The following is a 23,525-nucleotide window of genomic DNA, read 5'->3' as shown; positions in this document are numbered from 1 at the left end:
GGCAGGAAGGGGAGGCCGAGGGCAGGGTTCCATGAAGCTGTGGGTCCCCAGACAAACGCCCCTCTGTACCTCGGGGCTATTGTGCCTGGCCGGCTGCCAGCTCCTGCCACGCAGCCTGAAGGGCTGCGATTGTTCCTCACCCCGGCTCCTGCCACAGCAGCCCCGCGCCTGCCAGGCCCCGCCGTGGGCAGGACGAGGGAGGGGAGCGCCTGCCGGGATGCAGGGATGGAGGGCCTGGGGGGCGAGCACGTGACAGGGAGGGCCGGGCCATCCTGAGCCACACGGGAGGCTCCAGGTCACAGGATGGAAGGAGTCTAAGGGAGGCCACTGGGTCCCAGCTATCGGTTTTGCAGAGAGCAAGCTGCAGTGAGTTGCACAAGGTCACACAGCAATCAAGGAAGAGGGTGAGACTCGAGTCCAGGGCTCCTCGCTTCCAGGCCAGGGTTCTCGCCCCCATCAGTTCTCTCCATCGGGCTTCCAGGCCCCTGTTCATCAGGAAGGTGATGAGGTCCGGAGACCAGGACACTCGGGCTCCGAGAAGGACTGTGACGTCAAGGTTGTGGACTGAGGGTTTCCTAGAATTCCTGGTTAGTTGCAGATACTCCAGGGGCATTTTTATCCTTAATCCATGAATAACAAACACTTGGAGGTTGACCCGGCCCTTGGAGAAGGCAGTGGGAAGGCAGAAAAATCAAAAGCGAGACCACTGGAAAGTCTGGTATGGGAAAAACTTAGGGTTTTTGAACTTGCCAGAGGTCACTGGCCTTGGGTTGGTTTTTTGTTTGTTTGTTTGTTTGTTTGTTTTGTTCTGGGGATTAATCTTGGGGGTGCTTTACCACTGAGTTACATCCCCAGCCTGTTTTTATTTTATTTTTTAATTTTATTGTATTGTGTTTTTATTTTGAGTCGGGGTCTCACTGAGTTGCTTAGGGCCTCAGCCAGGCTGAGGCTGGCTTTGAACTTGGGATCTTCCTGCCTCAGCCTCCTGAGTCACTGGGATTTCAGATGTGGTCCACCACGTCCAATTTGGCCTTGGTTCTTTAAAAATAAATAAATAAAAGCTCCCCAAGGAGCTTGCTGGCCGTCATCTGGGAAAACTCAATTACAGCTCCGTATTCTTGCTTTTAATAGGGGACAGAGTAACTCAGAAACCTCAGTGCCAAGGCTTGAACCCAGAGCTTTGCACACGCCAGGTGAGCACTCGACCTCGGAGCTGCACCTCCCGCCCTTTTGAGACAGGGTCCTGCTAAGTGGCTGAGGTTGGCCTCAAACTGGGGACCCTCCTGCCTCAGCCTCCCACTGATCTTGTTTTGAATTAATCAAGAAGGAACTCTCAAAAACGTCTCAGATGGACCTCCTCTCCCTGCGTGGCCCTGGGTGCCTCGCTGGCCCTCGGTGTCCCCGTTAGTAAGGCAGAAGGCGGTGGACTCTGGTTTTCAGACTGAGTACCCCACACTGTGATGGCCAGGACTGCGTCCTGGGGCCACCATGGAGGTGGGAGTGGTGAAGGGAACCAGGGGTGAGGCTCTAGTAGGAGGGAGGAATTTTGTCCCCCAAATCCTCGGGGAGCTTGGTTTTCTGTCATGAGCGTCCCCGTCCCTCTCCGACCCACAGGCCAACAGGGAGGCAGGTCACTTCTCCGTCTGCACAGACAACGCAAATCCACGCTCTCCTCTTTCTTGCCTGGTGGAGTTCCGGGCTCCCCCCCTCCCCTCAGAGTGACTGCCCCCAGGTGGGCAGCCCAGGGCACCCCACCCCTCCTTCCTGTTGGGGCCCCAGTCCCCCATCCCCCGCGCCTCTCTCTGCTCCCCTCTGTAGCGCCACACCCTCCGGGAGCTTCCTGGGAAAAGACGCACAGGGCGTTGCGGGCAGCGTGGCCCCAAATGCCGTCCCTGGTGCTGGAGGCTTCATCCAGGTGGGGGCCACCTCGAGGATGGAAGTGACTTCCCCTCGGCCAAGGGAGAAGGTCCTGTCAGGGACCAGGGAGGGGAGGGGATCCCAACCTCAGGACAGGAGGAACCGGGGAGGTATGTGAAGTTAGGCTACAGGACAGGTACCAGGCCCAGAAGAAGTCCACCTGCCCAGGGGCCTCCCGAGCCCGTGCCCACATCCTGCCCCAGCGGGCCAGGGCCCGGGATCTTGGTTGGCTCCTGCTCTCAGGTTCTCTCCTGATGCAGCCAGTGCCAGCCGCCCCTGCGATGTCAGATCCAACTCAGTGGCCGAGAGCTTGTCTGGGTGGACAAGGCCCTGGGTTCTTCCCCAGCCCCAGGAAAAGAATGAAGTGTGTGTGGGCGGGGGAGCGGCACAAATCTTAGGTTCAGAGAAGAGCCCAAGTCCTGCACAGCACGTCCACGTCCCCGTCCCTGCAGCCTGGGAATACGTTAGTTTTTAAGGCAGAAGGGACTTTGTAGATGTGATTCATTTAAGCATCTGAGATGGGGACATGACCCTGGATTGATACAATCACAAAGGTCCTTGTAAGAGGGTGGCCTGAGCGTCTGAGAGATGAGATGTGGTGGTGGAGCCACAATCAGACAGAGGGGAAGGCGCTGCCCTGCTGGTTGGAGGACCGAGGAAGGATCGGAGCAGAGCAGGCAGGAAGCAGATTGTCCCCCAGAGCCTCCTGAGGAGGGGACCCTGACCCTAACCCGCCCTGCGGACACTGACTTTAGCCCACTGAGACTGCCTTTAGACAAACGATCTCTAACACTATATATATATATATATATATATAAAAAAGTGTGTTGTTTTAAGCCACTGAATTTGGAGACCTTTGTTAGAGCAATTAACTTATCCTAGCTCTGGCATATATTAGCACAGACACCTCGGGCAAGTTACCTAACCTCACTGAGCGTCAGTTCCTTCATCTGTAAAATAGGGAAATATCTGTGGAAACAATATATAAAGTATTTGTAAAGTACTTAGCATGGTAGCTGGTACACAATAAGCACTCACTGATGGTACTTAGCATGGTGGCCAGAATATAGTAAGCACTTATGAATGGTACTTAGCATGGTAGCTGGTACACAGTAAGCACTTGTTAAATGGCACCTATTGGGTTGTGGGGATCAGCATCATCATTGTTACTGGTTGTTCATCCACAGATGTAAGAACAGACTGAGTGTGTTCCTTCTTGTCTAGAAACTTCTTGGAGGAAGCAATTAGGAAACTGTTTAGAATAGGTCTGGTGGCTCTGTTCCAGTGGTTCTCAACCAGGGGTTCGTCACAACCAGGAATGCTTCTGGCCTCCTGGAGGCCCGGGATGCTGCTAAGCATCCTACAATGCAGAGCACAGCCCTGTGCGACAAAGAATCATCTAGACCCAACACCAGCAGTGCCGGGCCTGGGAAGCCTGCTATCCTTGGCGCCTGCTGTACCTCTTGGGCTCAGAATATCAACAGGTAGAAAGAACAATGAGCAGAGTCCTTCGCCAGCAGGGCCACCCACCCTCAGAGTGCCCCAGCTTACCTCCTGGAGGCCTTGCAGCCATGGACAGTGTGGAAGAGGAAGAGCCGAGTTGGATTCTCAGCTCCTCCATTCACTTGTTGCTTTGGGCAAATCGCTGAACCTCTCTGAGCCTCTGATTCCTACCAGAAAAACAGAGATAAGAAGCCTCCCAGAGAACATAAATAGAAATAAAGCCCGAGTTCCTGGCACCTTGAGTCTGCCTACGTGTTAGCTCCCTCCCTTTCTAACCAGAACTTGGGGGTGAAATGATTCTCCTCTCACAGAGCCACTGAGAGGCGTCAACTCTGACCCTGTGCCTTCCCCCCCCTCCTCCCCATCCCCGGGGACAGTGGGACACCTGGCGAGGTACGGGGAGCTCGTATGTAGTCTGAGAACTCTTTTGAGCACTTGGTCCTTGGCTTAGGCCCAAAGGCTGAGGGGCAAATGGAAGCCCCAGGTCACATTCCAGTTCTTGTCGGTCCCAACCAGGACGCCTCCGGGCCCTTCCTCCCACGGACTCCCAGCACAGCCTGTGCTGCCCTTTTGGCACTAGGCAAAATCCGCCTTGTGACCGCTTTCATCTGGGACCTCTATTTGTGAGCTCCCCATATTTGCAGGTCTTGGGTAGAGAGTCCTCGAGCCCCCTTTCCTCACGACGTGAGCCACAAAATCAGAGAAGCCAAGGATATTCAAGCCACATCCAAAACCGAGCAAGTCAATAAGTCCTCTGAGATGAGGCGGGCCTGGAACTGAGACTTCCAGAACCCCTTCTCCTTCCCACAGTTCTTCACTAGAATATTAATCGTCCCATCTCTGTGATCAGAGCTGGGCCGGCATGGGGAGGAAGATGTCCGGGAAAGACTGACGGAGGGAAGATTCTGGAAGGAAACTGCTCCCTTGCTCCTCCTCTCTGACTGAGCCCCCCAATCCTCATGGTGCTGAGCATGTGGCAGACACCGGCTGAATGAATGACAAGGCAGGACAGGTGGGAGGTTGGACGGTGGTGGGTGGGGCATCAGGAAAGCACGGTGGGTACATGGAGCGTAACGTGTGCTTCCTAATTTCTGAGAACCAGCCATAGGAACATTATTCTGCGTCCAGTTGTGTCTGGCTTGACTCAAGTTCAAGGGCAGTCAGCAGAATTCAGACTTCAACTTTGGGAGTTCTGACACACATTGGGACAGAGCTCCAAACAAGCAGGACAGATGGGGGTGTGGATGAGGTGGTGTGAGACCCCACAGCCCCGGAGAGTGCAGGGAACGGCGTGTCGGGTTTGGGCAGCTGGTGCGATGCCCCCAGTAGACCTGGAGATTCTTCCTAAGGCCTCCACAGCACTCTGTTGCCTACTCAACCCCCCCCCCCCCCCCCCCGCACACCCCCGCCCCGGGAAGTGCTCAGGTTGCTCTAGTGTCCACTGCCTTCGGGGAAGGTTTCCTGCCTTCCAGGTCGATCCGCTCCCGCTGGCTCCCCTCTCTTAGCAGCCGGGGTTGACACACAAAAGCATAACCTCTTGGGAAACAGTGGTTCTCGAGTTACGCTATGAATGGCGGCTCTGAGCCAGAGAACCACAGGTTGGAAAGGTCCTTCAAGGTCATCTCTACACTGAGCCATTCTGCAGACAGCAAACCCAAGGTCCAGGAGGAGGAGGCCTTTCCAGGGCCACATAGCAGGTGGGTGGCAAAGGGAATTCTGGCCACCTGATTCTCATCCCAGGTCATAAATCTGCTGCTTGCTCCTCCCCCGCCACCCAGCAGCTCCTGGGCCCTGCTGCTCCCCTGGGATTTCCTGCCTCCCTGGGGGAGTGTCACTGTTTGCTCTGCCTCTGTCCTCAGTGGAAGAGGGGAAGTTCAGAGCTTCTGGAAGCCCTGGTGAACTGCCTCAGAGCCCCACACCGCGCCAAACCAGGTCTATGCCTGTTTATGTGCATAACCAGATGGAGAACAGGGAGCTCCCAGCAGGAGCAGGGAGCACTCAGACGGGGGTCCGAGGAGAAGAGGCACGGGCCACAGACCCTGACCCGTCAGCCACTGTCCCCCAGGCACTGTGCTGGCCAGCGGTGGCAGCTCGTGGGTTCTCAGCACCCCAGGAGGGGGCAGGGCACGTAAGCCCAGTTTCCAGATGAAAACCGGAGTCCTGGAAAGAGGCTCATGGAGCTGGTCACTGGTCAGGCCAAGATTAGAACCCAGGTCTTCCTGACCCCAAAGCCCTCACTGGGTCACAAGCTCCTCCACAGTGTGTTCTGTCACCACACTGCCACAGGGGAGCTGCCATGTTCAACTGCTCTGAACTTCCTCTCTTCCACTGAGGACAGAGGCAGAGCCAATAGTGACTCTCTGTTCTCAAGAGCCTCCCAGGAAGAGCTGGAATTTCTCTCCCGAGGGACCAAATCAGCAAGGGGAAGGCCAATGAAGGCCAATGGAAAGTCCTGCACTTAAACTTCCCAAAGCCATTTCCACAAATGTAGAATGAAGTCCTGGTCACCGGACAACAGCTCCTCATAATACTGTCACCACCCATGATGCTGCTCTGTTGCCTTGAATTTCCAGAGAGAGCACTTTGCCGTCTAAGAAGCTCCCTTTACTTGCAGACCTTAGGGCTTTGTTTGCCCATAAGCAAGTGTAAGTCTGAAAAGGGGTTGCAGGGTGGTCAACGGGGCGCAGATGAGCGGTGCTCTGGGGTGGCTGATGGGCTCTTTGTATTAACCCAGTGTGACAGCAGCAGATGATGTCCCTGTGGGGTTGTGACTATTGTAATTCCTATTTTACAGCTCAGAAAATCAAGAGATGAAAAAAGCTGACCTAGGACATGCAGCTAGTAAGCAGTAGAATTCACACTCAGGTCTGAGAAGTCTCGAGAGAAATGTCATTGGGAACATGTCAGGCGCCCTCTGACATCCCTCCTACCGTTTACCGTATTTAAGGGAGATGTTGAACAGAAGAATGAGGGACCCCTGAGGGACACTATTGTCTAATGAGTTGTTTGAGGAGCTGAGACTATTTATGCCAGAGAAGAAAATCATCAGAAAAAAACATACAATTGCTGTTTCTGAGGAGGCAGAAAACCCCTCACCTTAGCAAACTTGGGTTCAACAGGACATTTACCACCCTACAACCAACTGCTACCGCCACCTACTGGCGGGAGGTAGAATTGCCGGGCTGATATCAGCCGACCTAATTAACATCCTTGCAAGTTCAACCTTCCCCACAGAGAAGGGCTCTGAGACTGACAGGTTGTCATGTAGAAGAGATGGGAAAAGAGAATTGGGACCAGTGGGTGAAAATCATAAGGCATCAAAGTGTTTGGTGTTTACACTGGTTACCAGTGTCCTAATCACTGACTTATGTGAAAGCTGGTACAGAAATTTTATCAGTTCTGCTGGATTTGATACCTGCTTTTTGCTTTGTAAAAATGGTAAACTTCAGAAAAATAAAATGTCACTGTTGAATTTTTAAAAATCACGAGGTGCCAACATGAAGGTCAGTTTTCTGATGAAGCATCCAACAGCTCAAGGGGCCACTTGGGGAGCAGTGAGGATCTTGTGTATGGGGAAGATCCAGGCAGGTACCTCGCATCTCTCGGGTGACAACCCCCATGTTCTGGCAGGTCGAGGGCCTTCATGGGTTACCTGCTCTTGCATTGCAGTTGGTACTTTGTGGGGGTGCCTGCTGGGGTTGGCAATGTCCTTGTTGTCATATCCAGGCAGGAACTTGTAAGGCAAGCCAGAGTGAGAGGGGTGCCCTAGCAAGGTACTTTGGAGAGCGGGGTCTGGCAGCATTTATTTCCCAGCTGGCTCTTGTGCTCGAGGAATGAGTCAACAAGTAAACATTCATGACCCTCCACCACTTCCCAAACTGACCTCCACACAAGGCCATTTGTCAACAACCCCAGGAACAAGAGTTCCTTGCAGATTCTGTAAATGTGCTTAAGGCTCAGTTGAAGGCAGAGTCCAGAGTGTGGCCAAGTGCCGGGTCCAGTCAGGTCATAGTCAAGGTCAGAGGCCCAGGACAAGGGCCATGACTCTCGGCTGAACTCTAACCTGAGTGGGTTTTTTCGCCAAGGCCCCACGTTGATTCGGGGCATCTCTACCTCATGCATTCCCCGGAGGCAGCCCAGTGAGGGTCGATGGAGAAGACGCTGCAAAATCAGACCCCACATAAGTCCCACCAGGGCTTTCATAATAGCCTTGTGGACTTAGGTGGACATCTTCTCTGCACTGAGCCTCAGTGCCCCCGTCTGTAGCAGGAACACAATGATTGTACCCTCCTTACTGGGTAGGTTTGAGCATTAAATGAGAGTTTGCATGTAAAGTGCAGCACCTGTCGCATAATAAATACATTATTACCATTAACTTAGCCTCTGTCAGTGAAAACAGCCTCCCCCTCCCTGTTTTCCGTGACCATGGACCTGATCTCAGCCACACTTGATTCTAAAATTCCCCTGCTGGACTTCACTCGGTTGGCAACAGTCGCTGAGGCCCCACACATGAAAACACCCACGTCCTTGGCCATGGATGTTCCACCACCCCCCTCCCACCTTCTCTGATGTGGCAGGAACAGAGATGTAATTGAGAGCCTTCGGTCCTGAGATGAGGCAAGATCTGCTCGGGGATTGCTCACTGTTCTCCCAGAAAGAGGAGGAACTGGGCCCATTCGAGAGATAGTCTGTACCTGGAAGTCGGTGCCCAGGAGGTCACCCCTGAAGGACCTGCAAAGGAGTCTCTGTCCTGTGGCCTAGGAGGCTGCATTGCGGGTCAGTGTGTGTGTGTGTGTGTGTGTGTGTGTGTGTGTACTCAGTGACTGCTCATGGACCCCGCTGTGTGCATATCAGGGGCAGGGTGGTGGGGGGACCCAGGCTTTGCAAGGCCAGGTTCATACCCCAGCTCTACAGCTTCCAAACTATATAAGCATGGAGAGTAAGCTTTATAGCCCCAGGTCATAGGGTCCTCAGCTGAAACAAGGGGAAAGGCCAGAGGTGGTGGTACACACCTGTAATTCCAGCAACATCAGATGTTGAGGCAGGAGGATCACAAGTCCATGGCCAGACTGGACAGCTTAGAGAGACCCTATCTCAAAAAATAATTTAAAAGGCGGGGGGGGGGGGTGTAGCTTGGTAGCAGATGCCCGGGGCTCCATCCCCAGCTCTCACAATTACTGCATGGATAAGAAACACCTGGCACAAAGTCTTGGCTGTGGCAGGTGCTCAGGTGCTTCTGTCCTTTGTGGCATGTTGGTTTTCCCGTGGATGTTTCCGCAGGCACAGTTTGGGTTATCCAGTGATTGTGCCACGTCTCTCTCCCAGAATGACCCTTGATCAGGGGCCACCTGTTTGCATTTCTGTTTTTGGAAGGAATTGTAAGAAACATCACTGGCGAGTCTTCTCGGGTCGATGCTGTGGAGGGTGGAAGCAGAAGGTTTAGCACATGCGCGCTAACACCCTTTGCCAGCTGGGGTGGACAGCTGAAGGTGAGAGCGGGTCTCTCCCTGAGATGGGCTCCAGATCCCCATCTTAATTAGCTCAGCAGATATTTACTAATGTCCACTGCAATGCTCAGAGCTGCAAGACGAGGGACTGCGACACAGGCTTGGAGGTGGTTCTCGCAGAGCAGCTCGGCTGTGGGAGGAGAGGACAGAGCTGCTCAGCTCTGGGGGTGGGCGTCCTCCCAGGGAGGCTGGCCCCGGGGCATGGCCAGCTGGGCCTGTTTAAGGCACTGGGAGACCAGAAGGCCAGGTGGGAAGACAGGTTGGTGGGTGTGAGGCCCAGGCAGAGCCCCTGGGGGTTTCCTGGTGGGCATCTGAGGATTAGGTCCTCGGGAAGAGGGACAGACAGACAGACCTGGACTTGCAGGTGAAGGCAGAACCCTTCCTGTGGATCTGGGGGTTCTGGCAGCAGGGGGGCCACTGTGAAGCTGCCAGGTCCCCAGGGCAGGCCACAGTCACCAGAGTCCCCAGGCTGGGAGCAAGTGGCCTGACCCAGTGGATGCGGGCAGTGGAAGGCTGACCCCTGTTTCCATCAGAGCTGGGAGGGTGGGGAGCTGGTGCCCAGTGGCCGGGATTCTCAGGGAGGCCCACTGTGGGGCATGGGGGGGAGCCGGAGGTGCCCAGCCCCGGACAGCAGCACAGCCATGCCAGGGAGATGGCGTGGTCCATTGTCACAGTGACTGATGGCATGTCCACCTCACAGCCCTTCAGCAGAGCCTGGTGTCAGAGCCAAGAAGCTGGAAATAGGATGGGAAGCCAGGAAGTGCTTTCTGTGCCAGGTGTAGGTGCATGCGCAGGAGAGAAGGTCTTTCCTTTTTTCTTTATTTAATATTTATTTTTTAGTTGTAGTTGGACACAATGCCTTTATTTTATTTATTTATTTTTATGTGGTGCTGAGGATTGAACCAGGGCCTCACACGTGCTAGGCGAGCACTCTACCGCTGAGCCACAGCCACAGCCACAGCCCCCCTCAGAAGGTCTTTTCTTGAGGCCCAGAGTGATCCAAGCAAACCCAACAGACGCTCTCTTCCCCACCCAGCCCAGGAAGTGAACTTCCCAAGGCAAGGAGTGGATGTCACTAGTGTCTCCCCAGCTCCTGGCACAGCGGCAGGTGGAGGTGCTCAGATGGTGGCTTCTGTGCTTGACCTTCATCTAGTAAGTGTGCAGAGCCCCTGTTGTGCAGAATGGTGAAGGATAGATACGTAGGTGGAAAACACTATGCTTTTTTGATGGGAATATCCCTAGTGGTCAAGGTCACAGTTTCTTGGGGAAAGGAGAAAATGAGATGGAGATAGAAAAGGTACTTCAACTTCATCTCAATTTTGTTGAAATCTGAAAAGAACTGAAGAAAATGGGACTATAAATATTTGTTAAATCTGAACGGTAAGTATGTGGGACCCTATTATATTAATCTTGTAATTTAGAAAATACTTCTGCTCAGCGTGGAGGCACATATCTGTACTCCCGGGCAGGAGGAGCTCCAGGTGGACACCAGCCTGTCTCAAAATAAAAATTTTTAAAAAGAGATGGGGGAGCTGGGGTTGTGGCTCAGTGGTAGAGCATTTGCCTGGCACATGTGAGCACTGGGTTCGAGCCTCAGCATCACATAAAAATAAACACATAAAATAAAGGTATTGTGTCCATCTACAACTTAAAATATTTAAAAATAAAACAAAAAAAAACTGATTTGTACCCTGGCACAGCTGCCCACGTCTGTAATCCCAGTGGCTCAGGAGGCTGAAGCAGGAGGATTGCGAGTTCAAAGCCAGCCTCAGCAAAAGCAAGGTGCTAAGCAACTCAGGAGACCCTGTCTCTAGATAAAATACAAAATAAGACTGGGGATGTGGCTCCGTGGTTGAGTTCAATCCCCAGTACCAAAACAAACAAACAAACACCAAACTGATGTGTACCCGGGCACAGTGATATACGCCTGCAGTTTCAGCCACTCAGAAGGCTGAGGCAGGAAGGGGTTCAGCCCAGGAGTTCAAGGTCAGCTTGGGAAACATAGCAGGACCCTGTCTCAAAAAAAAAAAAAAAACCCTGGTTTATTTCCCCCTTTTTCTTAATTCCTATAGTTCAGAGCAATTATTTGTAATTATCATTGTGGGCTCTGTATTTCATGGACAAGAATCTCACCTGCTTCTTCAGTGGCGTGACATCGGATTAACTGCACACTCTGGATTCACCCCTCCAGTGTGGCATGGCAGGATTATGAGTTTTTGTTGATTTTTGAGACAGGGCCTCTCTGGGTTGTCCAGCCTGATCTCAAGCTCCTGGACTCAAGTGACCCTGCAGCCCCAGCCCCCGAGTGGTGAGGTTGCATGCACAGACACCACGCCCGGTTTAGTACTGTGAATTTTGATTCATTGTGGTGTGTGTGTGGGGGGGGACAATATACATTGTACACTCCAAGAGTATGTTTAAGTCTGAGTTCTGTCTCTTCCTTGCTGTGTGACTTTGGCAAAATTGTTCATCTACTCTGAGCCTCCCCTTGCTCCATAGCCAATGTGGAGGATAGCCACTTCCCAGTGATGGAAAGGGTAAGCGAGTGTTCGGAGGTGTTGAAGACAGACACTCTTGCAGGGCAGATGGTCAAAATGCAATCTCTCTCTTCCCGTTAAGGGTTTTCTCACCTTTGTTCTTTCTCCTCTGGTCCTCAAATTATGCCAGCCTTCAAGGCTTGTTCAAATACATTGTGTCCAGTAAATTGCTTTCCACTGCCAATGGTTTATATGACTGACAACTTAACCGGAGCTAAAGTTTTCATCTATCTCTTTCTTCCTCTCTTCTTTTATTCTTCCTTAGATATTAAAACTTCTGTCAGGCCTGGTGGTACACGCCTGTAATCCAGAGACTCAAGAGGCTGAGGCAGGAGGATCTCAAGTTCAAAGCCAGCCTCAGCAATATAGCAAGTTAGTTGCCCTAAGCAACCCAACACAATACTATCACAAAAATAAAAAGTTAAAAAAATGGCGGGGGGGGGCGGACTTTGAGGATGTGGCTCAATGGTTAAGCACCCCTGGGTTCAAAACGTGGTACAAAAAAAAGAAAGAAAAGAAAAAAAAAAAAAAACCTAAATGCAAAAGCACCATTTCAGTCCTTATTGCGGGGTGAAGAAGGGCTGATGGAATGGAGGTCGACACCCCAGGTTCAGTACCCCTGGGTAAACTTGGGCTCCATGTGACTATGAGGGCTTCAGTTTCATCAGTTAAATAGCAACAATAGCTTACCTCACAGGGTTTCTAGAAGATCAATTTAGATATTTGGAAGCACAGAAGGAGTTGAATGAACATCATTGAATGAATTGAAACTTCTTGGAAGAATGAAACTCTTTAGGAATCCTGTGTATCATTTTCAACACCCCCAGGGGGGTATCTAGTAATGGACCCTGTGTTCATTGGCTGTCAGGAAAGAATCTGCAAGCTGGAATATTCTACAGTCGTCCAGATAAAGACTATATATGGCTTATTCGGGTTTTAAGCAAAATTTCTTCTTTGTTCTCACCAGGATCGAGATGACCACAGCCACCACTCTGGGCGATGCCACCTTCTTCTTGAACATGACCACCCGGGGAGAAGACTTCCTGTACAAGAGTAAGGCCACCTTGGCACGAAGGCTGGGGAGGGCGGGTGGGCCCCTGCCAGGCCAGCTCCTGGTGCAGAAGTCCAGAGCATGGGCTCCGGAGATGGAGTGCCGGGTCTCAGTCCCTGTCCTACCCCTGGCCGGCTGTGTGACCTGGGGCCTTAGTTTCAACAGTAAGATGGGGATATTAATGAAGCTGCCGGACTCAAACAGATAATCCACATAAAAGTTTAGAACAGCCTCTGGTGCAATAGCACACACCTGTAATCCCTGCAGCTCCGGAGGCTGAGACAGGAGGATTGCAAGTTCAAAGCCAGCCTCAGCAAAAGCAAGGCACTAAGCAATTCAGGAGGCCCTGTCTCTAAATAAAATACAAAATAGGGCTAGGATGTGGCTCAGTGATTGAATGAACCTGAGTTCAATCCCTGTTACACCCACCAAAAAAATCCCATCAACTCATAAAGGAGTAAATTAATGGAGGAGGACATACTTAGGGAGATACTTGCCAGGAACAAGGGGTCCCCAGAATGAAAAATTTGAAGATAGCTCTTTCAGAAAACCAGTTGATTATATAAGGAGAAGCAGGCGACCCTCTCAGCCACCTCAGTTGGCTGTGTGTACAACTGTTCCCACCTCCACCTAAGGGACAGCCTTCCCCACACAAAAGTACAGTTTTCCCCAGTGACGGCTTCAGGCTGCGGTACCTGCAGGTGGCTGGATCAAGGCAGGCTGCGGCTCTTCCTCGGAGACCCAGAAGGAGTTGCTCTGGGGGGGGTCCCCGGGTTATCCTGCTACTTGCTGGGTGGGCGGGCTACAGTCCCTAGGGGAAGTAGAGAGAGTAACACTAGGTCACACGGGCATGCGCCTGTTTTTTCTTAACTAAAAGGACGTGGTCCTTCAAGCCCTGCTGGGGCTGGGGGGATTGGGGCATGGCCACTCTCGATGTGACTCTACCCTGGGGTCACCAAGGAATGATCCAGAACGTCACTGTCTCTTCTCCAAACTCTGCCATAAGCTAAGTCTATTCTTTTTGTGTGTGTGTGTGTGTATTAATCTGTATATTTTAGTTGCAGGTGGACACAATACCTCTATTGTTTATTTTTATGTGGTGCTGAGGATCGAACCCAGTGCCTCACACATGCTAGGCCAGCGCTCTGACCCTCTAAGCCACAACCCCAGCCCCTCAGTGTATTCTTAGAAGCCCCAGCACAGCTTCAAATTTTTCCTGTGAAACAGACAGCAAAACACCCTCTCCTTGTTTCAAAAATACAAAAGTAATGTGATTTTTTGGTAGATAATTTTGAAATTATAAATACAAGCTAAAATGGAGGAGGAAAAAGACCTCATTGACCTAAGAACCACGGGTCATCTCCCTGTGTCTACATTACCAATGCGACCATGTATGTGCATATTAAATCTCCATTAATTTTTAAAATAACTTGGTAATCCTATATCCGAAAAATCTATCCTAAGGAAATATTCCTAAATGTAGAAAAAAATAGTCTTATGGTAAAAATGCAGCCATGTTCCATATTCTGTTTTCTAATATCATAATCATCTTTCCATGTAATTACACATTTTTCTTCATGGCGTTTGATGGCTACATGGAACCCCCAGTCCGGGAGTACCACAAACTTCACCAATTCCCAATATTCTCCAATGTTGAGAACACTTATGTTGTTTTCATTTTTCACTATTAAAAACAAGGCTACGATGAATGTCCTTAGTAGCTTTAGTATCTCAGACTCTCGTTTCAATATCCGCTCCTGGTCCCTAACTAATTTTAGGTTCAAAGTCAACATCCATGTCAGAACTGATATTGCAAATATCAGGAACCATGAAAATATCCATACGTCAAGTCAATCTATGTGATTCTGGGGAGTTCATTTTAAGGGAATAATCCTAAATACCAAAAAGCTGAATGAGGGTTTATTACCACATTACTCATATTCTAAATGGTTTAACAAGATGTAATCACTTATCCCATGAAATATTGTGTGGTAAATGTTGGTTATGAAGACTATGGGAACATAGGAACATTTGTGATGGCATAAAATATTAGAAATTAGAATAATATATATATATATATATATATATATATATATATATATATATATATATACCTCCACCTATTTTATACACATCATGTCACAACCATTAGATTTTGTGCATAGAAACATAAAGTTGAATAAAACAAACCAGATGAAAAAGGTATTCTTCCATTTAAATGGTACTGTTTCCATTGACAGGAAGTTCAAAGCCAGGGTGGAACTCACCTGGGGTGGCAGAAGTGAGACCATGAGGAACTTCCCTGGGCTGCCTGGAGGGGGCGCCAGGCCTCCCGGGATCCTGGTCTGTCTTGACAGGGTGGCTCTTTACACACGTGTGTGTATTCTGAAAATTCCCCCAGCTTATGATTTGTACTTTTGTGAATGTACATCATGCCTTTCTAAAAGGTTTACTAAAGTCAAAACAAAACAAAAACCATGTACAAATATTCATGGGAAGAAAGACCAGAGGGGACCGAGGAGGGGCAGGGCAGCCACCCACCACAGGGCAACGTGGCTCTCCCCCTCCCTGTGGAGTCTCGTGCGGAGACTTTAATTAAGGTTTCCAACCTCTGCCGGATAATCTCTGCTGTGGGGAGCTGTCTTGTGCTTCGTAAGAAGGTTCGCACCACTATCCCTGACCTCCACCCCTAGTGCTAGTCACAATTCCTTTGTCAGTCCCCTGCTCCCAGGTTGTGACAGCCAAAACCGCTGCCCGACATTGCCAACTGACCTTTGGTGGGAGGGTTGCTGGATAAACTTTGGAATTCCCATTTAAATGAGACCTTTGGACAAATAATAAGCAAATATTTAGTATAAGCAAGTCTCCAATTTTGCCTGGCAAAGACATACACTAAAATATTATCTTTGTTTACTTTAAATTCAAATATAAGTCGATGTCCTAGGCGGGAGGCGAGAGGGGGATGTCCGGGTCCCTCCCTGTTGATCCCAGGATGGGGCCACATGGAGAGTGGCCACGCACCTCCCCACCAACAGGGCTTGAAGGACCACATCCCCCTTCCCCTGTTGCAGAGGGCGCCTCCCCCTCCGCTCGTCTGACTGAGTGCCAGTGGCCCCCTTGGCTCCCCTCCCCTCTGCAGGTTCTGGAGCCATCGTCGCCGCCATTGTGGTGGTTGTCATCGTCATCTTCACCGTGGTTCTGATCCTGCTGAAGATGTACAACAGGTACGGAGGCCCTGGGCTTTGTCCCCTTCAGTGTGGGATCAGGCGCTGGGCTCCAGTCGCATGCTCAAGGTGGCTCAGTCCTCATGGGCCCAGGGGGGATTCAAACCTGTCCTTCTGGTTTTGGAGAGAACGTGCCCACAGGTACGTGTAGGAACCACTGTTAGCTTTTTGTTGCTGTGACCAAAACACCTGACAACCTAGAGCAGGAAAAGTTTATTGCAAGTTTATAAATTTCAGAAGTCCAGTGCGTGGTCGGCTGGGTCCATTCGTCATGGCCGAGGGGCGTGGCAGGGGGAAGCTGCCCACCTCCTGGCAGCTGGGAGGCAGAGCAGGGGGAAGGGTCTGCAGGGATGATGACGCTTCCAGGGCACAGTCCAGTGACCTGCCTCTGCCAGCCTACAGCCACCACACCGTTTAGTCACACCAGGGCGAACCGATTAGCTTCAGCTCTCCTGATCCAGCGTGTCACCTCTGGGGATTCCTGCACCAACACAGGAACTCTGGGGGGACGCCTCCTATCTAAGCCATAACAACAGCAATGATAACAGGAAGAGAAGAAATATTTAAGGTGTCACCATTTGGGTCTATCCCAAACCAAGAAGTGGCATCAAGTCAAACCCCGATGTCGACCTCCCTTCCTCTCCTTTGTGGCTGGAGCTCTGGGTCCCTCTCCCAGGTTGTCATTGGCTGGACACCCCAACTCACCACCTGCTGCCCAAATTCCTGCCTGGGCTGGGGATGGAGGCTTAAAAAAAAAGGTGCATCTTTGTGCTGTCAAAATCTGTGTCTCCACTCCATGATCTTTAAAATGGAAGGGTCTCAGAGTGGGATGGTTGAGTTGGGAACATATTGGAGAAGGCCCTTGTTCTTTATAGGAGCCTAAAAGACCGAAGTCATGTGATCAGTCTGCCTCTGGCTCATGGTTTTTAAGAACTCTGAGCACATGCAAAGAGAGAGAGACAGAAAGATCGATGAGAGAGGAAACCAAATGGGATAACTTTTAACAATTGGTAAATCGGTGAAGTGCATTGGGGTACTAATTGGAATATTTGTGCAACTTCACTGAGGATGTAAACTTTTAAAAAACACTTATGTCAACAAGCAAAATACCATGTAAATGTTAGAATTCCTAATTGTTAGTTATTGACTTTTATGGCACAGGAAGTGAAGATAGGATATACCTTTTAAATACATTCCCAATGACATAAAAAGCTTTTAAGTTGGGCCCAACAGGCACTGGCACTGGGAGGCTGAGGCGGGAGGATTGCAAATTGGAGGCTAGCCTCAGCAACTTAGTGAGGCCCTAAGCAACTTAGTAAGACCCCATCTCAAAATTAAAAATTAAAAAAAGGGTTAGAGACTTAGCTCAGTGGTAAAGCACCCCAGGTTCAATTCTAATACCAAAAAAAAAAAAAAATTTAAAGCATTTACATATTTCTAGCAATAAACTTAGCAAGCCTATGAGGCTGCAGAATTTAATTCTCACTACACCTCTGAACAAAAGACAGGTAACATCTTCATTTTGTTGTGAATATAGCCACTCGTCTGACACCTTACTCGTTCATTAACATAAGCCAATAAAACTAAATAACTAAGTTGAACAAAAAAATGGAAGGTTCAGACTAGCTGATGTCTGAGGTCCTTTCCAGTGGTGAAATTCTGTGGTCAGCAATTAAGCCGCTGACTTCGTGATGATCTGCACTAACCTTTTCACCAGCACCCTAGTCACAGCCCATTCCCGCCGCAGGAGGGAGAAGACCCTGCCACACGTGCCCCTGTCTTTACAGGAAGATGAGGATCCGGCGGGAGCTGGAGCCCAAGGACCCCAAGCCGGCTGCCCCTTCTGCCCTGGGCCCAAACAGCAGCAGCAGCCAGCAGCCCACAGCGGTGACCTTCGGCCCGGCTGATGTCCACGTGGAGACCCGGTGACCCCTGCCCTGCGCTGTCTCTGCCCCTGCCCAGGGAGCTCTCTGCAGAGTGGAGACCCAGCAGCACACTTCTCCGGCGGCTTTGCTACGAGTCCCTCCGGTCGGGTGGACAGGGGCATCTTCCACGCAACCCTACGGCTTCAGGGGGTCCTTAACCTCATTCTGGCCTGACCCAGCCCGCCCGCGCCCACGTCCCCGCTGCCACTCTCCCAAAAGCTGTGCAATGTTTTCGTGTCATCTGATGAGGCGGCGCCACACTGAGGACCCATGGATGTGGGTTTGGCCTTCTGCCCACAAACACATTAGCTAGACAGACAGACAGACAGGCAGACATGTAGTCCTGCCTCTTCTGGTCAGGAGTCATGGGTCAAGGAGTGCTTCTGAGAGCGTCCTGGAGTCTTCTCAGATGAAGTGCCCTGGGCACAGCTTGGCAGAGCAAAACACTGAATCCCCTCATCAGGCACAGGGGAACTAACCTGGACTAACTAACCAGAAATCCAACTTGTTAATTTATAACCTGTTCCAGGACTGGGTGACCGCTAGCTTGCTAGCTCATGACGATTGGTCAGCACATTTTCCCCCTTTAAAGTTAAAAAGAAAATGGAATTCTTCTCAAACGTTTCTGCTTTGTTATTAAAGCGTCAGCTGAAGGAGTAGGGTGACCTCGAGGAACATTGGAGGTGACCGTTGTCCCATTGTCCCTGGGCTTGGGATGAGCCTGGTGGCTGGTCAGGGTTCTTTCTCTGGCTCCAGGGGGTCTGGCCCGACACTGTCTCATTTCTCTGGATTCTAAACAGCCCTGACAGTCCTATTAACCTCTTCTCTCCAGCGACCCTTATTTGGAGACGGATTAGATTCCAACTCTTACTTCCGTCCTTCTTGGTCACCTGGCAGAGATCTGAACCATATCCAGAGCTCCACATTTACACACCATTTCTCTGTAGAGAGCTCATCTCTCACCCTGAGCTGGGAGAACAATCTGCATATTAGGGACAACACTTTGGGATTGAGAAGACAGCCTTCCAAGTCCTACTTCAGGGTGGGTGACCTTTGGAAAAGTGACCACCTTTCTCTGTTCAGTGGTGGAAATGGAAAGAGCTGCCTCATGGGGTTATCACAAGTCAAAGACCCAGTAAAGCGGCCTGAGCACAGCGCCTGGCCCCCAGAAGACAATTAGCAAATGGGAACCAGCATGATTACGCACATAGATTTGGTTATGTTTTAATGATTCTGAAATCAGAACATGTCTTACAGTGGATGGGCCCGCCATTTCTTTTTTTGTTCTTTCTGTCCTTTTGACTCAATTATACACCTTATAATTGATGACATCTTGGGAACAAGGTAATAAATAATGTGTCATAGAAAGTGTCATAGTGTGACATCTACCCTCCAGATCTAGGAGTCTCTCCCTCTTGGGGTCAGAATTACCTTTTGAAATTGATTGGCAATGGGGTAAGAGGTCATTTATCTCCCTAAAAAATACTCCTTTGAATATCTCTGGAGACGTTCCGACAAATTCCTCCTCCACCACCATCTTTTCTTCCTTCTTTGTCTCAACATCTGTCAGTACCCAGGACTCTGTAATGTGCTTTCATATGAATTGGCCCATAAGGTTTAGTTTTCCCCCAAACCCTGGAAGGTATTATATTGTCCATTTGCATGTGAACATTTCCAACTCAAAAATAATCGGTATTTGTCCAAAGTCACACAGCCGGAGTTGCAAAGTCGGGACTCAAAACCAGGTCCCTCTCTGGGATAGCACTCTGACCTACCATCCCGACCCAAAGAAGCACAGACCCCTCTGTGAGCTGAACGGGGGGACAGGCTTGTCTGTGGTGGCATGGAGCCCAGGGCCTAGCTTCCGAGCTGAAGGCAGGGGCAAAACCATTTTGGCAGCAGCCTTAGGGCCTCCGGGATCAAAGTCCTTTCTGAGGCCATCCAAGCTCTCAGGGCTCCAGCTTCATTCACTGCGGAGACTCTAGGGTCAGTGGGGAAGGACACCCACCAGGGCACAGCCATTTCTTCAAGGTCTCAAGCCCCAAACAGGTATGCTCCCTTCAACATTTTCTGCTTAAAAAAAAAAAAAAAGTTTGGATATTTTGGGCCTAAAACTCTACTCTTCTCCACAGTGGGGTCTTCCTGGGGCCAGGCTCCACCAGGTCTGGTTCTGCTGTTATTGCAACCCTGGGGATGGAACCAGGGCCTGCACAGGCTAGGCAAGTGCTCCCCCCTGAGCTGCACCCCACGGTGTTTCGCTAAATGGAGGCTTGGACATGGAGGAGAGAAGGGGGACAGGGTGGTGAAGGGGAAGCAAATAAATGGATTTGGGGGTCTTGTTTTTAACCAATGCAGATGACTCAGGAAGCCTCCTTTAAGGGCTCCTGAGGGCAGGCTGAGGTGCCACCATGTACATGAAGGCGGGGTCCCTGCCCTGCAGGGGCCAGGAGCCAGTCCTGTCACCCGGGACCATGCATCACGGTTCTGGATTTCCTTTCTGACAAAGTGCCTCGCTTGACTGAGTAGATGTTCCCTTATTTGGCCACTGAATCAAGAAAATAAATAAATAAAAGGTTTAAATCCAACATGTGCTAGTTAATTCCAATGACGTTGAGAGCTAAGGAGCGTCTCTTCCAAAAACCGCCTTTCCCTGACAATGTAAATCGTTTTTTTGGGAACTTCTGGACCCTTTCACAGACTTCTGACCACTGAGGGGAAAGGCAGGCCCCCTCAACAGACCTTTCTGTGGGTCACAAAATGTGTCGATGTGCTCAGATTTGACAAGTGGAAGCCCATTTCACAGCCTGCAGATAGAAACCAGAGGCATCGAGATGCCAAGGTCTGGGGACCTCAGGGACTATAGGACTTTAGGAAAAAAAATCAAATCACCAATAGTGACATTTACCATAAAATAACGTCCCGCTGTGCCAAACACAGGGGAGGCCTTTCACACCCAACAGTTCCTTGGCCCTTTATCAGTCCCACCCATAGGATCTGCCTTTAGCCCCATTTATGGATGAGGAAACAGGCTTAGGGTGGTAACTTGTCCTTGGGTGATGCAGTGGGCACTTATCATGCCTTTGGTGACCACTGTTATGTTTGGGGAATCCTCTACGCATCAAGGTCACCTTCTGCTAAAAAAAAAAAAAAAGCTGAAAAGGTCGGATACTCATTTTCCCAGCTAGAGAGGAGGTCTGAAACACAGACTCTGCCAAATGGACTTCTGTCCTAGTGTTGAATCTAAAAGCTGGTCACATAAAGGGTCAGAACTGTGCAGAATCTGCCCTGGTGGCAGGTGTGTGGCACTATTTCAGGAGTTCCAGTGGCCATGCTGTAGCATTATCAAGGGTCTGGATCCCGTGTCCATGGGGTTGACCCTGTGGGCTGTGCCCAACAAGAGCAGCAATGGTGTGGGTACTGACAGTGCCTTAGAGTGAGTTTAGGCATCAACGCCTGGCTATGAGCTCTGAAGCTTTTCAATTACTGGTCTCTGTTTCTGCTTAAATCAACACAATCAATTCCTGCTGCATGTAGCTAATAACCCTATCACTGGGGGACACCTGTTCAAGGTCACCCACCTGGGAAGTGGCTGGTCTGCAATCTCTTGCTCTCTCCATACAGATGTTCCTAAATCAGGTCAAGTCATCAAAAGAGTCCACAAAAGCCAGGCCCCGTGGCTTTTGTCTATAATTCCGGGAACTCAGGAAACTGAGGCAGGAGGATCAAAGTTCAAGGACAGCCTCAGTATCCGAGCAAGACCCTGTCTCAAAATTTAAAAAACAGAAAGGGCTGGGGATGCAGCTCAGGGGTTGTTATGGTTTGGATGAGAGGTGTTCCCCCAAAAGCTCATGTGTGAGACAATGCAAGAGGGTTTCTATAGAGGAGAAATGGTTGGGTTATGAGAGCATTAATACAATCAGTGAATTAATCCCTGGGGGTTAACTGAGTGCTAACTGAAGGTGGGTGGGGTGTGGCTGGAGGAGGTGGGTGTTGGGACGTGGATTAGGGGTATCTATTTTGTATCTGATAAGTGGTGTCTCTCTCGCTGCATCCTGGTCATCCCGTGGGCCACCTCCCTCTGCTACACTCACCCACCATGATGTTCTGCCTCACCTTGGGCCCCATGGAATGGAGCCAGCTGAATATGAACTGAGACCTCTGAAACGGTGAGCTGCTAAATGCACTTTACTCCTCTACAGCTGTGCAGGTCGGGTCTTTTAGTCGTAGCAGTGAAAAAGCTGACTAACACAGAGAACCCCTAGGTTCAATCCCTAGTACCAAAAAAAAAAAAAAAAGAGAGAGAGAGAGAGAGAGAGAGAGAGAGAGATTCCAAAGAGGGCTGTGAAATCAGAGAAAATAGAGTTGCCTTTGATTACAGGTATCCCTGAGACCCTGTCTAAATGCCCTTTTATTAACTTGTGAATGTTAATAAAAGGGCATTTTAAAAGAAGCTAAATAAAGGAATCAATCAATAACACGAAGAGAGAGCCTACAGAGTGGGAGAAAATCTTTACCACACTCACATCTGATAGAGCACTGATCTCCAGGATGTACAAAGAACTCAAAACACACACACACACACATACACACATACACAAAACCCCCCACAAATAACCCAATCAATAAATGGGCTAATGAACTGAACAGACACTTCACAGAAGAAGAAATACAATCTACAAACATATGGAAAAGGGTTCACCATCTCTAGGTAATTAGAGAAATGCAAATCAAAACAGCTACTCTAAGATTTCATCTCACTCCTGTCAGAATGGCAGCTATTATGAATACAAATAATAAATATTGGCGAGGATGTGGGGAAAAAAGGGACACTCATTCTTTGCTGGTGGGACAGCAAATTGGTACAATCACTGTGGAAAGCAGTATGGAGATTCCTTAGAAAACTTGGCGTGGAACCCCCCACTTCTCAGTTTATACCCAAAGGACTTAAAATCATCATACTACAGTGACACAGCCACATCAATGTTTATAGCAGCTCAATTCATAATAGTTAAACTGTGGAACCCACCTAGATGCCTTTAACAGATGAATGGATAAAGAAAATGTAGTAGGGCTGGGGATGTGGCTCAAGCGGTAGCGCGCTCACCTGGAATGCGTGCGGCCCGGGTTCCATCCTCAGCACCACATACAAACAAAGATGTTGTGTCCGCCAAATACTAAAAAATAAATATTAAAAAAAAATTCTCTCTCTCTCTCTCTCTCTCTCTCTCTCTCTCTCTCTCTCTCTTTAAAAAAAAAAAGAAAGAAAATGTGGTATATAGGGGCTGGGGTTGTGGCTCAGCAGTAGAGGGCTAGCCTCGCACAATTCTCAGCACCACATAAACATAAATAAATAAAATAAAGATATTGTGTTCAACTACAACTAAAAAATAAATATTAGAAAAAGAAAATGTCACACACACACACACGCACCTAAATATTACTCAGCCTTAAAAGATGATAAAAATTATGGCATTTGCAGGGAAATGGATGGAGCTGGAGAATATCATGCTAAGTGAAATAAGCCAATCCCCAAAAAAACCAAAGGCCAAATATTTTCTTTGTTATGTGGATGCTGATCCACAATGTGAGAGGGGGTGTCTAGGGAAGAGTGGAGGAACCTTGGATTGTACAGAGGGGAGTGAAGGGAGGAGAGGGGGCAAAGGGTAGGAAAGACAGTAGATGGAGACAGACATCATCCCCCTTGGTAGGTGTATGATTGCACGAGTGGTCTGACTCCTCATCGTGAACAACCAGAGAAATGAAAATGTGTGCTGCATTCTGTTGTCATGTATAACTAGTTGAAATAAATAAAAATTTAAAAATAGGGCTGAGGCTGGGGCTCAGTGGTAGAGCGCTCACCT

The 23,525-nt window shown here is 49.7% G+C and overlaps 1 protein-coding gene across 1 annotated transcript; it reads left to right on the top strand.

Moving 5' to 3' along the window:
* The first annotated feature begins 8,077 nt into the window (after positions 1 to 8,077).
* Positions 8,078 to 18,241, top strand: Ncmap (non-compact myelin associated protein). Its single transcript, XM_076863202.1, has 4 exons — positions 8,078 to 8,196; positions 12,432 to 12,517; positions 15,655 to 15,739; positions 17,527 to 18,241. Exons 2-4 carry the CDS (start codon positions 12,439 to 12,441, stop codon positions 17,666 to 17,668), a joined length of 306 nt encoding a protein of 101 aa, XP_076719317.1. The 5' UTR covers positions 8,078 to 8,196; positions 12,432 to 12,438; the 3' UTR covers positions 17,669 to 18,241.
* Positions 18,242 to 23,525: the final 5,284 nt, after the last annotated feature.

The sequence above is a fragment of the Callospermophilus lateralis genome, chromosome 7, assembly GCF_048772815.1.
Source record: "Callospermophilus lateralis isolate mCalLat2 chromosome 7, mCalLat2.hap1, whole genome shotgun sequence".
NCBI classification, from domain to species: domain Eukaryota; kingdom Metazoa; phylum Chordata; class Mammalia; order Rodentia; family Sciuridae; genus Callospermophilus; species Callospermophilus lateralis.
Note: the sequence above shows the minus strand (reverse complement) of the source record. Positions and strands in the feature narration are given on the sequence as shown.